Source organism: Chamaea fasciata, unplaced genomic scaffold (assembly GCF_029207755.1).
Source record: "Chamaea fasciata isolate MVZ Bird 193981 ecotype frontalis unplaced genomic scaffold, bChaFas1.0.hap1 SCAF_5, whole genome shotgun sequence".
NCBI lineage: Eukaryota > Metazoa > Chordata > Aves > Passeriformes > Sylviidae > Chamaea > Chamaea fasciata.
In genome coordinates this window covers 52,159,312-52,177,141 of record NW_027094090.1, presented here as the reverse complement: position 1 = coordinate 52,177,141, position 17,830 = coordinate 52,159,312, and the positions used below count along the sequence as shown (strand labels likewise).

The 17,830-nt window shown below is 39.8% G+C and overlaps 1 protein-coding gene across 9 annotated transcripts in view; it reads right to left on the bottom strand.

Moving 5' to 3' along the window:
• Nucleotides 1-17,830, bottom strand: part of SHISAL1 (shisa like 1) — a 72,377-nt gene that overhangs the window by 15,581 nt on the left and 38,966 nt on the right. For 3 of the 9 annotated variants that reach the window (XM_066183663.1, XM_066183661.1, XM_066183662.1), the window contains 3 exons: nucleotides 16,745-16,958; nucleotides 9,810-10,127; nucleotides 6,470-6,514 (listed from right to left, as the gene is read on the bottom strand). In XM_066183663.1, the coding sequence (XP_066039760.1) occupies nucleotides 6,499-6,514; nucleotides 9,810-10,127; nucleotides 16,745-16,958 (548 nt within the window). In that variant the 3' untranslated portion in view covers nucleotides 6,470-6,498. Of the gene's footprint in view, nucleotides 1-1,316; nucleotides 1,676-2,266; nucleotides 2,419-3,241; nucleotides 3,386-6,468; nucleotides 6,515-8,688; nucleotides 10,128-16,744; nucleotides 16,959-17,830 lie in introns of those variants that run through there. The other 6 variants (XM_066183665.1, XM_066183664.1, XR_010720834.1 and 3 more) reach the window with 5 other exon arrangements.

Sequence of the window (17,830 nt, the reverse complement as noted above, 5' to 3'; positions counted from 1 at the left end):
CAAGTCAGGCTTCCAAGCAGTTTTATCCATCTTAAGATAGGTGGAAAGAATAACCTTCTGGAAATGCCTCTTTCAATGTGTTAGTGAGGATAACTAGTAGATACAGGCCTTTTAGATGGCTAAATTGACTGAGTTTAATCTTGCTCTTTATCACCAGTAAAGATTTGTATAATCTGATCATCCAGGTACTGAATATTTTTCTGTCTTTGTACAGTCCTCTACTATCTGAAATCTTGCCATGAAGAATTTACAGACTGAGCTCAAATTGCCTTTTAATGTTCTCTTAGCCTTGAGCTTCTTAAACTCTTTAGTCTGACAAACTTTCCAGAAATCAGATAAACTCTGCAGCTCTTCCCGAATGCTTCCCATCTGTCACTGGGATTTTTCCTGCTGCAGGCCCTGGGGAAGGTGGCGTTTCCCTCTGGCAATCTCACACTACTCATGAGACAACAGTTCCCCACTTCTAATCGGCATTTCTTCTCTGTGTACTCCAGTATTCTGTTTGTGTCTTTAGCCATCACGTTATGCGGGAAAGTGATAGTGGGGAGTTACCTGTTGTACCACTGGGTATTTCAAACAGTTCTAGGATATTGTCTATCAGCAGTGCCTGCAACAGAGCACTGGAGAGGGAGCTGTACTGCTACTCAAACCAAAATTTTACACAAATTAGAACAATGGCAGCATTGCCAAATATTTTCAGTGTGGCCCTCAGTACCCAGACAAGTTTTCTACTTCCTCTGTCAGATGGGAGCACTAGGAGCTGACTGGCTCACCCAAGCACTGTGCAGATAAACACACCACAACCTACTAAAGACTCACAGACTCCTACAAGAACAGCAGCACTAATTCCAGCTACAGTCAGCAGCCTCAGAGAAAGACAAAGCCAGACAATCCCCTAGTTCATCTTTACTAAGTTTTTTAAAAATTCCAGACCATGTCTGCACTTATTTAACTAGAATAAAGGGAAAAATTTAACTGAGGCAGCTGTTGCCCTCACAGGTGAAATTTATTAGTGTAATGAACATTGGATGATTACGATTCAGAATGGGAAGATGGGGATTATTCCTCACCATCCTAATGCTTAACAAGACTTTTTTTCCTATTACCTCACTTGTCCAACTCCTTCAAAACCTGCCCCTTGCATCCAAGTGTGATTGTTGGACTGCTTCAGGTGTTTCTATTTTTGTTTTGTGTATTGCCAAGGAAAAGACAGGAAGAATTAACCTGAGGCTGAACCAAACTTCTTTTTATTTTTCAATAGCATCTCAATTAGGGTAATATTTTTAACACCCCTACAAAAAAAAAAAATCCCAATTTTTGTCTTCTTTTTTGTTTATGCAAACACTGGGGCTCTTTTTAATTGGGATGCCTATTTTTGTTATGCTCTGAGAGGCTTCAGTGAATATTAAAAAAAAAATATGGATTCAACTCTCAGTCCATCATATAATTTTCTTTAAAATGCCTTAAAATGCAAATTAGGCAGGTGTTCTTCTGGCTGCTGTTAACTTCAGCAGCATGAAAGAAGTTTGGGAGGTTTTTGGTGAGTGAAAGGCTGATCTCTGGCTGCCTTCCACTCACAATTTCTTCAGAATGTTTTTGGTGAAGCTGTGCTGACGACGAGCAGGTAACAGGTGCTGGATTCTGCAGCTCCCTCTGACTCACCACTTCCCTAAGACTGTGAATGCAACAGAAAATTAGTTTGCCTCCATCCTCTGCGTGAGTGACTAAAATTTGTATCACTAATCAACACAGAACATAGTTAATGACTGCTTAATTAATTTTCTGTAATTCCTCAGATGAAGCTCACTGCAGTTCCTTCCCCACGTGACAGCTGCGATTTCCAGCAGACAGGAGGCAGCCTGTGTTCTGTGTGCTCAGCAGAACTCAGCTCAGGGATATGATCAGCTCGTTAACAGACACAATTTCCCTAACTAGGACGACTCCTTTGTGCATGAACTCCTCCCTGATGCACCAGAGCACCAGTTCTTCAGGGAGGAAAATTGTGGGTGGAGCTTGTTCCCTTTCCAGATTTCAGCCCCACAGTCATTTTTCTGCCACGAACTGCTGTGCAAACACCTTCCCATCACTGCCTTTAACATTTACTGTCAAAGGTTCTGTCTCCCCAGTCATTCCACCTGTGAGATTCCGTGGAAGCTAAGTAAAGGATCCCACTACATAGAAACACCAGGAAACAGATAACCCTGTTGGGAAGTGAAGTGAGGTAGCTTATTTCCACTCATAATCACTTTTTAGAAGTCTTTTTTACCTTCCTGTATATTGTGATGGGTGCCAAGTTCCAATCAATTATTCCTCTGCTGTTGCTCTGTGCGGCTACATCGTGTTGTGTTGATTAAACTCATTTCCAAGTTGCTTGAAGCAATGTGCCTCACTTGTTCCATTTTGGGATCATGTTGTCACCTGATGTGGGACTAAAGTTAGCAGTGTTTCTAATTGTGTTCCAGTGGCATGTCATATTCCTGCCATTTCATGTCTTAAGCCAGTTTTATCTCCTCAGCATTGCAAATTTCCGAGAAACTTTCTGTGTGGATTTTAAACTCTTTTCAGAGGTATAGCTTTTTTCTGCAGTGAATTGTAAGTGTCTGTGCATATTTATTTCTGACAGCGTTGATCATGTAACTTCCCCAAAACCTTTCAAGTTCCTGAAAATTGTTTGCTGATTGACATCAGCATTTTCTCATGTCTCAATGAAGAGTATAATGACACAGATTTCAATGCTTCTTGATCTATTTTGCTTTTGAGACTTAAACAGCCAAGACATATCTGGTATCTTGCTAATAATGAAAATCTGTGTCTAATTTCTGGTTCTTTTAAGTTCTTTTCTTTAACTGTTCGGTGAAACATCATTATAAAACCAAGGTCATACAGACATGTTTTAGCACTTTTCTGATGAAATGACTACTGTGGTTGTTTTCATCATGATCTCATTAGGGGACACTGACAATAAAAGTAATGATGTGGTAGATTCCTGACCTCAGCTCTCACTGAAAATAATTGAGATTGGTACCATTTACGGTCCTGCCTTCAGCATTATCATGTAAGTTTCTGATTATTTCATTAATGTATGGTATCCCATAATATGCCATCATTTCACAGAGAAATTTTAGCTTACTTAAAAGATCTTCTGCTACCCCATAGAAGCATTATTTATGACATATGGCTTTTTGTTTAATAATAACTGAAAATAAGAAATAGGTCAGCACAGCATCTTGAGATCTATTACCTGCTCGTTCCTCCTCGACTTTGGGGAGTTACTTGTTTTTCAACATCCAAAATATACATTGGGAGTTCATTTTCCAAGGTGAAAGCAATGGCATCTTACTTCAGAGACTCTTATCTTGTTTTTTCCTCTTCTTCCTTCCCAGTTCTGTTAAAAGCACCAAGTGCACAGACACAGTTGCTCTGCAGGTATTTTAAGTAGTTCTCTGGGGCATAAACTACTGAAATGGGCAATATCCTGTCTATATATTTTTTCATTTTTATTTTTGAAAAGTGCCTTCTTTCAGTTCAGAACAACGAATCACAGTAAATCTCCTACTTAGAAATCCTGTCGCCACTTTGCAGGAAGTCAGGATTGTCTGTTTAGAACATCACCTCCAGCTCCTCAACACCTCCCCTTTTATTCTTTCTACCCCTGGAAATATCTTTGGCTGATGCTAAAGTTTCTCTGTTGTACTTCAGAACCCAAGTGAGGATGTTATTTTATTTTTCTGTGCATATTTAAAATGTGTAAACCGTTACTCAGTTACTATAGAGCATCTCGCACCTAAGAGGATGCCAGGGGTAGGACTTCTGTAATTACCAAAATATTTATGAAGTCTTTTAAAGTTTACTGCCCTCTATTGTGACAGAGGAGATGGAATTGGCTGATACAGTTTGGGATGTCAAACTCCTTCCTGTGTGATGCTACAGTGTTGTGACACTATGCAGTGAAATTGTGGGCTTAATTGGAGTGTTCTGATTTCACATAAATTTTATGCTGCTATCTGCTACTTCAGTAGTGTCATTCCATATCTGTATCATGGAGATGAGATAATGATCTCACTGCAAAAAATTCTATCCTGAAGAGATGAGAAAATTTAAATATGGAAGATGTTCAGATCTGATTTCCAGTAATTTTACTAGATTTCATTTCTCAGCACGAAGAGTTCGTTCAGCAATAGTACTTAGATAACCTTTTAACCACTCACTTTTGGCCTAATTACTATTTTCTCACAACTCATTATCATATTTAACTTAAACTGCTTCAACTGTATAGTCCCTTTAAAAGAAAGATTTTCTTGAAGCTGATGAATGCAAGTCCCAACTCAATGAAAAGGCTGAGAAACAGCTGAAATAGGGAATATCGATCAGCCCACAGGCCACGAATCTGAAGTTAAGAATGCAGAGAAATCAATATGGGGTCTATAATTGATGAGCCAGAGGAAAAGGAGAACACCGCATGAAATTAACAATGTGTACTACCTGTGTATTAACAAAAGACGCAGTTTGTGCATAGCAATGTACACAAAGATTTAGATTGAACTGGACGAAAACCTTGCATATTGGCTTAACTTCACATGCTAAGAGTGAATTTCTAAACACAAGGAAGACAGGAAGCAGGCAGTCAGTAACTTGAATTATTTAAATGCAAATGATGGAACCAAAATCTCCCAATTTTTTGCATGTTGTATCGAGGCAAGCGAGACTCAGAGCACTGCAGATTTTGAGGTGTTTCATTCCAAGCCTGCTGTGTGTTTGTGCTGTTGCTTTCCTGTCCTGATGTGCTGGTTTGGGCTGAGGTAGAGCTAATTTCTGTTTTTACAGATATGCAGTTCCCAGCAAGCAAGGTAAGAATATTTAGAAGAAAATACATTCAGCAGTATCTGTTATTCTAACCCAATATATTCCAAAGGCATTGGAGGCCCACAGATAATGGTAGATTGCAGCCTCACACACCTAATCTTTGTAACCAAACAGATTTTTTCAGGTGATGTCAGTTCCCAGACAGTTCTTTCAAAAAAGCACAATATAAGTATTCAGTTTTATTTCTTTTCGTCTTTTTAAAAACCCCAAACTACTGGTGCTCTGACTTGCCGTATTTAGCCTAACAAGAAAGTCTAGGTAGGGGCTCTAAATAAAAACTGTGCTTGGCCCTATGAAGCAAAATTCTGCATCTTTAAAACAGCATCATCCTATTCCCATTCAGTGAAATAATTCTGCAAATGTAAAGCTGAGATCTTATTTACTTAAAATGGAAGGAAGCAGCTCTTTTTCCCTTGTCTACACTAAATAGTTTGTATCGAGAGCAGCCTGTCCACAAACTCCTGTCACCACAATGGCTCATGATTTTGGTGGACTGCGTGCACAGTGACCCACCCACTGCAGCACCAATGTGCCATGACACAGATTAAGATTGCAGCTCTCACAAGTCACTGAAGGAAACACTGCAGTGATAGTCCACATCCTGTTTCAAAATTTGGTATCAAAACAAATTCTTTCACATGGTCTTTCTAGCCACCAGCAAAATATTTATGTGGTTTTTGTACAGTTACTGTGGACATGCTCAGTTACCTGCTGGCTCCTAAACTCTGCCAGTATTTTAATAGGCTTTATTCTCTCTGGTGCTTTGGTAGTCGTCTGAAGAGGTGTCAAGTAGCAGGTGAATAGCAGCAGGCTAGAAACTATTCTATTTGTTGTCCAAAAGACAAAGTGCCCCAGAGGAATCCACAGCAAAAGTAGATTCCAGCCTTTAATAATGGAAAGTAAAATAGACTTGCCTTTGCTTAATCCATTCCAGCTGTGTAAAGGAAATAACACGGGCTAACCCTGCAGGGCTGCTACCCTTTCCTGATTCTAGAGGAGCAGCAGGTTTCTGAAACCGAGAGTCACAGAGCACGTGTACGATCATAGTGTCTCTGCCTGCTGTTGTGCAGAAAGGCAGGGAACACAGAAGCAAATGTTGGATTTCAAGACAGTATTCCCTGTGATTTGCATCCTTGATGGAGGTGAGCAGGAGTTTAACATCAGCAGAGCAAGGCTGAGGGATCAGGTGTCCCTCTCACACCCAGAACACAACACAGCCATGGAGGACCTGGAGAAACTCTGCCAGGCTGCCCTGGCCCACACCTCCTAGTGTGATCTTCCTCTTTAATCTGACCATTTAAATTGCTATTAATAATTAACAAAATCCCCACAGCTGTGAGAACAAGTTGTTTCAGCAAGTCAGGATTTTGATTCCCCGACCGGCAATATTTCATTTTATCGCCTCCCTGGCTTTCAGCTTTGCTGAGCAGCAGGAATATTCTGCTTGCTGTGGTTCCATCTCCAGCTGTGAAAGCTCGCCCAGCTCGCCAGAGTGCAGGTCCTCCCTCAGGCCAGGGAGTGTGTCAGGGCCCAGCACGGGAGGAGCTCGGCCACCGGCAGGCCCTGACAGCGCTGGGGTTGCAGGAGGGGCCTCCACCATCGCAGCCTTCAGCCCACACAGGCCTCGGGCAGCCCTCAGATGGTTTTCATACTGAAGAAGAAATCAGCATTAGTCGGGCTGCAAAATCCACATGCTACAGGATGAAGCAACGTTTTAGTCCAAATGGGGTTGGATGCTCCTCTGAGATTAATGATTTTCCTTCCTATCCTGGCACAATGCTGCAAGAGCAGCCAGCAGCTTACCTAATGGATTCCAGACCTCTTTACTTGTAATAATGTTATGGCTATACATGGTTCTCTTTGTCTCCAGTAAACAACAAAGTGATCCTCTGTGACAAAACGTCATAGGGATGGTTCTACTCACTCTACACAATTCCTTGCTTGATTTTTCCTTCTGACATACCCAAGTCATTGCCAATTCATAGCACTTCAACTAGGGCAAGGAAAGAAGTGCTGAAAGAAGAAACAGTTATATCATTTTCTTAATCCAGGAAAATCTGAAAACTGCTTCACAAACTACAGGTTAATCCTGACATCCTTCTTGGGACAGTTCCTTACACTCATTTCTCTGCAGTACCCAAGGGAGTTGCAAGAATCACTTTCCTATTATCATGTAGTGTCTTCTAGAATGGGCATATTTTTAACTGCGCTCAGATGAATGTAGTACAGGAAGTTAACAACTTCAACAACATCTGTCATCACGAAAACTTGCAAACTGGTTTGGAAAATGTTTTTAATGTGATTTAAGTTTTTACGCCTGGGGGTATATTCATACCTGTCAGGATTAAAAGGTCTATTCTGCATTTTCAAAATGCTCATCTGTACACATGAACTGTTCTTATGGTATGATATCACCTGTATATATACATACACACACACAGAGACACACAGAGTGTGTTTTGGAGGTGCTAAAGAAAGATGCTTGTTTTCCCTACACACAGAAAAACTGGGATAAGTTTAGTACACGTTAAAATGGCAACATAAGCTGAAAAGTTGATTTTTTTTTTTAGACTGGAAACCTGGTGTGTTACCAAAGCAGGTGTCATAATCTAGAATAATGGAAATTCAGGTAGAAATTTTAAAACTGGTCTTTTAATAGACTCAGTAATTCTAAAAATGGAGATGGAAATTACAGATCCAGTAAGTGTTCACTTCTTCACTGATAGTATGGGTGCATTTTGAGAAGACACTACTGAGGTCATTTATTAAATATAGACTCCAGCAAAAAATCAGACTCTGAATCTAAGCTCAATTTCCGTAGGGCAAAATTATCATATTTTCATCTATATAACCTGCAGATTATCTAACAGAGAAATAAATAGCCAGGCAACCCACTCCCCACTCTTTTAGCAATTGCTGTAGTACACAAATCTGTCATTTTCTGAGGGAGCTGTTTACTCAAAATCCTCTTTTGAATGCTAAACATCTTGCCTGTGATCACCAGTGCCTATTGCTATTTTTTCTGTATCTAACTCAGACTGAATCATCTGTGGTCTTGGTTCATGGGCTCCAAGTCCAGAAAGTTGCAGGTTACAAGAAGGAAAATACGGAAGCTCGTGTAGTGTTTTACAAGCTGAAATACAGGGGAAAACCAGGGTTTTGATAAGGGAGCATCTACTTATTTCTTCCATCGAGCAAGGAAAGGACTAGGGGGGAAAAATAGGAACAATTTTATGGGAGATGAGGGGAGCACAAACAGCTTACTGGGGAAGAAGCGAGTGTTACTGGAGTGACTTATCAATGGTCATCTCCTGCCAACACAGGACAAGGAGCGTATGTGATGTGCTCACCTGATCCTAACATACGTTGTCCGCTTAACGCTTTGGGAAAAGCAAAGAAATAGAACAATGGGAGTCAGTCATGAGAGATGACCAGGAATCAAGCCTTTAAAGAATATTGAATGGTTTCAATTCATAATGTGAGGGCAGACCAATAGCACATAAATTTGCAGATGCAGTTGTTTTTGTACAGGTACACCCATGTATTAAGCCAGGATACTATTACTGTACTACAAATGTAGTTCTTAACATGGCAATTTTAACTGGAGACTGGGAAATCAATGTGCAAATAAGCTGGAAGAATTAGAGGAAAGAAAAAGGAAAGTGAAAAGAAGAGTGCTCAGAACAAAGCACAAGCAAATCTCTCTCTCTTAAGCAGCAGCCTCAGACTCTTCTGTTTGAACATGTGCTGCTGGAATGGTCCTTAAGTCTGATCTGCACTGGATACATCCAGTACTGGCTCCAGTGCCAAGCAACCTCCTCTTTCACTGAATTAACCATCACTTTTCTCTCTATTGCAACAAACCTTCAGCTCTATTTGCTCTAGATTTACACTTAAAATTAAGGGGCAAATGATGAAATCATAGACCATCACTGATATCATCCCATCTGCAACACAGCGATACCCAATGGTTTCAGACCGACATCGGTGCTGAGGCTTCATGTGCTCCACAGCTCCAGGAACTGCTGTCGTCTTCTTCACCCTGCACATTCTTAGATCACTTTGTTTTGCCAAAACTCAGCACTCAGCCTTCTGGAACTCTTCTAAAATACACTGGTGACTCGGTATTCTCTCTGCATCCTTCCAAATCCTAATGTTTTCTTGCCAAGAAAAAAAAGTCCCTGCCTGTCTTGACACCTTTTGCAGAGAAATATTTTACTCAGCTCTCTCCCTTTGCTTTCATTTTCTTTGCAAAACCAGTCCAAAATAATTCAATGTAATTTTGTCCCATGGCTATCTGTGTTTAATTTTTTCTATTTATACTGCAAGTTCTGCTTGTTCCCATGTATCTTGTCTCCCTTTTGGTCTGAGGGGTTTTTTTAGAGGTTTTGTCTTGGTTTCATAGCATTTAACCTTACAGTAGCCTACTTGTGTCACTCTGTCAAACGAGATCAAGCAAAGCTTTTTTGGCTGTGCATATAAAAAACTAACCTGGTTTTTACGTTGTTTCTGTGTCTCATGCCACAAATAGGGAGGATTTGTGACATCTCACATTGAAGCTATTCCAACATCACTATTTATACCGTCTTTTAAAACCAGAGCAACAGATACACATAGCAATTAGTCTTTGAGACCAGACTAAAACTTCTTTTATAATAGTTGATGCAGATTTGTAGTTTATTTGCATGACACAGTAGTAAAACTGTTCAGCACTGAAAGATGGCAGCACCTGTTTCTCCAAGAAAAGGATTAAAAGATGACTTAACAAATTCCAGAGTAAGACATTACTCCTAAGCAGTAATTTGATAAGACAGGTCATGATATAAGTAATTATGTGCTAGAAATGGTGCTGTTCAGCCTGAACCCACAGGCACTTCCAAATACAGGTGATTGTTCACACTCCAAAATAGCAAAACATACATCCCAGCATGTCTCAGCTTACTTACCAGGCAGATGTACTCTGAAAAGACACCAGGGGTGGGCTTAAAGCATCTCCTTTTAAAGTGTGTACTGTCTGTGATGTTCGAGGCTGGGGCTGAGTTTGAGGCTGTGTCTCTGGCTGAGGCTGTGTCTGTCGTGGGTCCTGAGCAGGGTTAATCCATCGGCTCTGTCCCTGTGTCATCCACTTTCCCTGGATTCCCCAGCGAGCCAGGTAGAATTTGCAAATATCATAGTTCATTGAAGAGTAATATAAAAGGTCCAGTATCAGTAAGATCACCACAAAAAAGCCATAGATCCACACTCCTAACAGGGCGCTGTAGTTGCTGTGAAAGGAAGAAAAGGGACATCAAAGAAAGTCATCTCTCAGCAGTGGTCACTGTGTTAGTTCATCAAGGTTGTTTGTTTCATTAATTATATATAGAGGACTGAAACAAAACACTGTTCTAAAGCACGTGCCTTTAAAAATGAGCTATTTTTTCAATATGAATACTGTTATAGGCATGATATTTAGAAACTGAAGCCACCTCTCTTACAAAAATTTTTGTCCTTCTCATCTGTGCATTGGCTTTCCAGAGCAGCTGCTAAAGACCTCTTAATATGGCTGCTATTAAATTTTAGGAAGGAAGAACATTGACAAAAAATCATGTTAGACAATGCACTTCACAGGAAGGAAAATATGTACTACACTGAGATGTATATGTTGGTGTAGTTATGATGTGTATATATAGATAAAGGCCATGAAAATTGTACGGTGCAGAGAGCTGTAAAGCTGTGACAGATGACTAAAGATATTAAAAGAAAGGGGGGGAAAAAATGAGGAAAAAGTGTAAAGGGTCAAAAGATTTGGAGATCAAAAAGGGGAAGAAGTGCTAATGCCCTGCTGGAGAGGAAGTATTATTAAAAGAAAAATGACTGTCAGGTGTAAATGCAGTTTGGATTGGAAACTGTGTGAGTGGGGAGGATGAGATCAGAACTGAGATGGAAAGAAATGTATAAAAATGAGATTGTTAGGTAGAAAGCAAATAAAAGGCTGATCTAGATCCATGAGCTAATGTGGCAGTACATGTACCGGAGATGGTAAAACCAAGAGAAAGCTGAAGGGATGTTAGTAAAAAATGTCATTAGCAAGGCAGTCTCAGACAAAAATTCAAAAGTTATAGGTGGGCAACCCACATCTGCATGGAGCTGAACTTAAAACTGAACACACACCCAACCATGCTCTCCTTTCACAGCCAGTCAGAGAAAGGTGGGGGAAATCATATTTTATCAGGACATTGATCAAAATGGAAGTGCTGCAAGAAGAAAAAAAGGATGAGAAGACATACTACACATGCAAGCCAGAAGGATATTTTGGTACTTTAAAAACATGTCCCCCAGCCTCTCTGGATCAAAAGATTTCAAGTCTCTGCTTTGAACTTACATTTCTATTTAAACTATTGTATGATTCTTCCATTTTATACTTTTAAAAAAATCAGTATTTGAAACAAGAAATCAGAATTTTACTTTCTGTATTGCTACTTGTCAGAACTTCAAGAGACTGATTCTTCCCTTCAGGGAATGATTTTTCCTCTACACAGCTATAATAATGCCATTAGATTAAATGGGGCTCCATTTCAAATGATTAAATAACAAGAGGAAGGTCCAAGCTGTTAATGTCTCCCTTCCTGTATAACTTTAGGACTACAGAAGCCTAGAATTAAAATCAAAAAAAGGAAAGAAATAAGAAAATTTCCAGGAGGACTGGAAGTAGGCAAAATTTAATATTCTGAAACCTTTAACTCCAGAGTCTTTGCCTCTGCTAAAAACTTACATATGCAAGCCTAACTTCACACAACAGGGGGTAGACCTTAGTAAAGCACTAAAATCTGCAGTTCAGGCCCTTGAAAGCAGAACAGGATCTGGTTAATCCAGGCTTCTCAGCAGTGCTGTTCTTGACTTACAGTAGATTTAGTCCTATTGGGGGTAAATTCTTCTATTTTCTGTTAATAGATATAAAAAGCAAGCGCAGGCTGGAAAAGTCAGGAAGAAATGCACTTGGACAAATCCCATTCCTGCTCATCATTAATGCCAACAGGACCCATTTCGCATACAGGTGAGCTGCATTTGACCCACACTAAGACAACTAATTTGTTTCAGCAACAATGTGAGAGGCAAAAACATTCCTTACAGTTAACTCAAAAGAATTTGTTTGCATTTTAAGTATTTCACTTCATCCACCAAAATTTTGATTAGTGAAAATCGGAGCTATTTTGAGTGTTCCAATTTAAAGCAGCACTTCATTAATCCTGCCAATATGTGAGTTATTCATCTGCTCCTCCTAAAAAACATCTGTTTCTCACAAGCACAAAAAAATGAAAGGCTGCTTTATATTAATTAACAGACAATGGGACAACAGCACTATCAAAAATAGTAAGTAGTGTGTTTAGTGCACAGAAGGATATTCCATACGTTGATATCTTCTGCTTCTCCAACTATTAAGGTGGTAGAAAATGTTAATTTTCCTGATGGGTACTAATTAAAATGAAAACTGCCTTGCAATTCAAGAAGATGTCCTCATTAGAAAATAAACAATCTTATTAACACATAATAACAGTAAGGCCAGAAACACAGAAGAGAACTCGGAATCCAAAAACTTCTAGGACTTGCTCTCATTTCAGTGACCTGAATGATTTAATTGTCAAAGTTTATTCTTGCAATCTGTTTTTCCTCTTCTTTTGGGCAGAAGTTCAATTTTCACTAAAACTAAAGTGTGAACAGACTCCAAATTTGCTGGGATTCAAATTATAGGGTTTGTTCCATTACAGGGTGTATCAAGTTGCATCCATCTCATTCATTTATTTTTTGAGACAGATAATGAGCTGGTTATGATTATCCCATATCTTTTTAGTAGGTTTTCTTGGGTTTTATGTGCAGCACATGAGCACATAAAATTCAGGTTTGAAACAAAAAATGGATCTGAACAATTGCAGGCTGAATTCTACAGCCGAAGTTTAAACGTGGGCAGATGGCCATGGAAATGGTTCTACTTAAAAGGGGCCGTTCCTTGGAGTAGTAACAATAAGGGCTGCCCCTAGGAAATGCAAGGTTACACCCGTGGTACTGAGGAAACCAGTACAGTTTTTGCATCTACACTTTAAATGAGATTTCCGCCCCCCCCCAATTTTTCTTTTATAATTATCTCCAGGCCTTTGTCCAATCCTGAGTTTTCCTAAGGAATCTGTTACTGCCGTACCTGACAAATCCTCCCTGTCAAATTACATATTTTTGCAACAGTTGGTAGTGGGATTGATGCGGTTGTTTTTTTTTTTTTTTTTTCTTTCTTGTAAAGATGAGACTCTGAGTGCTATTTAAACAAACACCACCTCTGCAGGGGACACTCAGTACCTGGAGAAAGATGGTGCTATTCTATTCTCACGTTGCTTTGGGTGCCAGTGTTGGAATGAGGTGTGCTAAAGCCATTCCACTCTGACAAACTGGACTAAGAGAGAAGGAAAAACATGGACACACTATAGTATACAGTAACATTGCTCCAGTATCAGACTGAGAACCCCTATCACAGCAGTAGTACTGATAATCCACCAAAATATGCACAACAGAAAACCTGACTATGAAAACTAGATTCAAGTGGATACTATTTTTTAGAATAAGTAAACAATTTCTTAGACAGTTCTAAGGGAAAATACTTTGGATTACAGAGCTTTTCCCATCTGTTAGACATAATTTGAATTTTTGTATTTAATACTAAATGAATTATTCCCATTCCAAAATATTATAGACTGATTAATCTGCATGGTTGCAAAGATAAAATACTCCCATATTTTGCTCTTATACAAACATATAAATATTGTGTTACAGTTATGGAAAAATGTAAATAAATGTGGCTATAGTTGCATTGTGGGACTGGTGAAGACAAATGTGCCTTTTGAGCTGTGCCATATCAAAGAAGTCACAAGTCACTTCATTAACTTTTTCCCTCAACTGTATTATAAAACAAGAACTTTGTTTTGGTGATCACAAAGATGGCTAAGGGGAAAAATAAACCAAATAATAATATTGAAATAAACCAAGCAATAATACTGAATCACTCTTCCCTGAAAACTATAATCCATTTTTTTCAGTTCATTGCTATTCCCATATCTTAAATTATTTTCCCCTGCCACAGTACAATAGGTTTCATCAGATTTTTTTTTCAGTGGTGTGTGAAATTAGATCTAAACAAAGAGCTGACTTTGTCACTGTATACTGAAGCCTGGATGCATTAGAATCCAAATTATCGTGTACAATAAATAAAGTCAGAGCATGAAGTAAGAAGCTTTTTGCAACGTTTTTCATGTAGGCACGCAGGGTTAACTTCTTTCTGCTCCTTCTAAAAATACCAGAAAGTTTTCTACCACTTTCACTGAGCTCAGGGTGAGGAGATCTCTCTCCTGTCTGTCTCACTCCATGGGTGGAGTTTTACGTAGGAAGCAGCATCTCTTCATTTTCCTGGTCCTGACAGATTTATCAGAAGTGATGTTTGAGGAACAAGGCAATACCAGCTCCATTCCTGCACTTCTCTACACCACACCTCCAGAGGCTTTTTACTGTATCCAGTGTGATGTCACATACCTTTGCAGAAGTGAGCAAAAAGTAACAGAAGACCCTAGGAAATCCTGGACTGGATGGTAAATAGTCTGCAGATGGTTCTCAGCCACAAACCTTACCAACAAAAACCACACAGGTACCTCTTGCTCCATCACAACTGAGTAAGGTGACTTTTTAAAAATAGTTCTACATGAAAACTAATAGTATATACCTTTTGCTCTAAATATTTTTATCCAAATGAATGCTGTAGTTCACAGAATACTAAACTCCTTTTCTTTTCAAACTGCTTGCATCACAACAACCCTGTCATATCAAGATCCTTGGATTTATTTCCCTGGGTGTGTGGGCACAGGTGCAGGTCTGGAGGCAGAGAAATGCTCTGTGTCCCAGGGCATCTTTTGCAATCAGCCTGGACTTGTTCCTCTGCCTGGGAAAGGGGCTGGTTGCCCTCTACATTCCAGGTTGCAGGTGAAAGGAAGGGCAGAAGACCCTTACCGGAGTAAGCTCTGGCCATGACTACACTGAGTAGCTGCTGAGACACTGAGAAAAGTCTGAAGCATTGGCTTTCTGCTTGTCTGAACTGCCTTTGATGGTAACATCCCAACCTCTGTGAGACAGGGTGGGTCAGCAGTGCTGGTGCAGGGTTTACCGAACAGCAGGGCAGGAGATAAAACACATTTGCTCTGTGCAGGACAAAGACTGGAAAGGTGTGGGGACAACAGCCTCACATGCCCATTCCTGAGGCTGATTTTACCACTCTAAGTGTGCAGCAGATTCTGGCTCTGTCCGTGACTACCTGCAGAGTCCTTCTGCTCTGAGAGTCCTGTGAGGACCTCTCTGACATCCAGGGCTGCTGAGGGAGCAGGGCCATCCCAGCACACAAAGGGGCAGCACACCCTGGTTTTTTCAGCATGTGTAGAGTACACATTGTGTGGGAGCACTGGGGCTATAAACTCTACCAGGTTGCCTGGAACTATTTATGTTGCCAGATTTGGAGAGCCTCAGGTGAAAGTTGCTGGATTGTCTGGGCTGCACAAAAGGTGGAGAAAGCAGGTGGTCTTTAATGGGCTTGGTACTACAGTATCTTCCCAATGTTCTATGAGATCTGTTCTCATGATCCCAGATGCACTACAAAGCCAAAGAAAGGAAGTTTCACCTGAAGGACATGAACTGAACATGAAGTAACATGAAAGTATAGATCCACATTGATTTAAAGGTATCTTACATGGGTAGAGTCTATTTTTGTCTGTCTTTGCAGGTGATTGATACTTCAACAACCAGTAAATTTAGAGAATGCAACTTCTACATCTATGCAAGACTGAAATTTCTCTGGGCAGGTGTCTGTGAGGAGTGGCTGTTAAGGAAGGCAATGCTTTGCTGACTCCACGAGCTGAGCACAGCTGCACACAGTTAGACCAGCCAGCCATCAGTATCCCAGCACCATCATCTCCTAATAGCCCTGCACCTGCTCCCATAGGGATGAATACAACACACCAATTGACTGCCACCACAGAATACACCAAAATCCTGTTGTAAACAGAAATCCATCCACTGCGATTCCACCTGTCTTTAACCTGCCCCTTCCTTTTCCTGGAGGGGCTGAACACCAGAATAAAATGGCAGGGAAAGCAGATTGATCAGAATTCCATCTTGGGGATTATCCCAAGGGAAATCACAGCAGATCAGTGTGGCCAAAATGTCAATACTAAATAGGAAACTGACCAAAAGGTAAGATTTTGTTCCTGTAAATAGGTATTCAGTAACAATGATCTACTTGCTACCTCCTACTTCTTTATAAAGAAAAAACTTGCTGACATTTATTTTGGGGGATAGCCCTCAGCAGAACATGGAAGTATCCCAGGTAACAGGCAAGGAGACCACACAATATTGGTAAAAAAGCAAATACATTCTGTTCCCCAAGGCTAGTGATTTGTTACAAGAGATTAAGATTCAAACCATCAGGGGCATTTGGGTTGATACGGAAAATGTCAGCTCACTCCCTCTCTCACCCACAAGCAGCTCTGTGGTTTATTTTTACTGATGTACATTTAAACATAGTTTGGATCAAATTAGGGTCAGGGAAAAGACTTTCCTAACTTTTATACGTAACTTTTTATTTGTCACATTTATACGCAACTTTTATTCTCCTCACAATGTTTGCAGCCCACATCAATGCAAAGGAAGCAAAGCTGAAATATTCTTTCTTTTAGGAACTCTGCAACAACAAAAAACCTTTTAGTAATGGTTTTCTGTATATGCAATTATTCTAATTGCTTTCATCATTAAGTGCACCTCAGACTCGGTTATTAGACCAGGAACAGTTTGGTGAAGAGTACTTTAAAACTCATTTACTTACTTATGCATATATCCATCTGCATTCCCTGTTAAGTTCATCTGCATAACAGTCTGAAATTCTGTCTCATTGCAGCAATATTTAAACACTGTGTTGTTATGGTGACAGCAAAAGATGTAAGATTTGTTGTCAGAAAGACGGGGGCAGTGAAAGCCGAAGTGGTAGCGACCTTTGTAGTCCGTGTATGGCTCGCAGACCCGAAAATGCGCGGACAACACTGGAAAACAAAAACAACATTGGCTTTGTCAGTCACTTTTGTTATCTGCATGTTATCAACCCTCATTTTGCAAGGCTAAACAATTGTTGGTTCATTTCTGAAAAACATGAGTAGTTCAGAACTTTCAATGTTTTAACATTTAGTACTTAAAGGTAACAATGTTTAGACTTCTGTTGTGTTTTGAATTTTGTTGCTACCTTGTTTCTGATTACCATTGTTTGCTTTAATGGAAGGGAAGAAATGCCCTCCACGTTAAGAGGCACAAAAGTATTTAGGGAAATGTTTTCATACCACTGTTCTAAACATAGGGATATCCATAACACACAACAATGTTCATGTTTGATTCTTCTGGGGTGACTTAATAAAAACAAAAAGTCTATGTAGAAACTGCAATAAAAGTTTGATGGCACTTGGTTTGCTATTCCTGATTTCTTTTCTCCTTCTCTAAAAGTCAGTCTTTGATAAGGAATATTCTATCAGAAACAGTCATTACAAACAGTATAACAAATCTGAACTTGCAAATAGACAGAACTAATAAAATACAGGTGTTCCTGGAGTTCTTACATTTCTTGTTTAACAAGTTCTCATGTAGAATGTTTATTACAGCTCTGAGAACATTTTTTCTTTTTTACAGTCATGTGTCACACTGATTTCACCGTCACTTTTACTGGGGGAAAAAAGAAGCTGTCCATAGATACCCTTTTATCATCTTAGTTTCCCTGAGCTTTTCAATTGTGCAGAGGGGCAGGATAGAAATCCCTTCCAAAATGGTCGTGAGCAACCATATGCAGCTTCTTGAAAGACTTTCAGGAGTCAATATTTGGTTCCACATTCACAGTTTGTGTTACAGGAAGCCTTACAGCATCATTTAA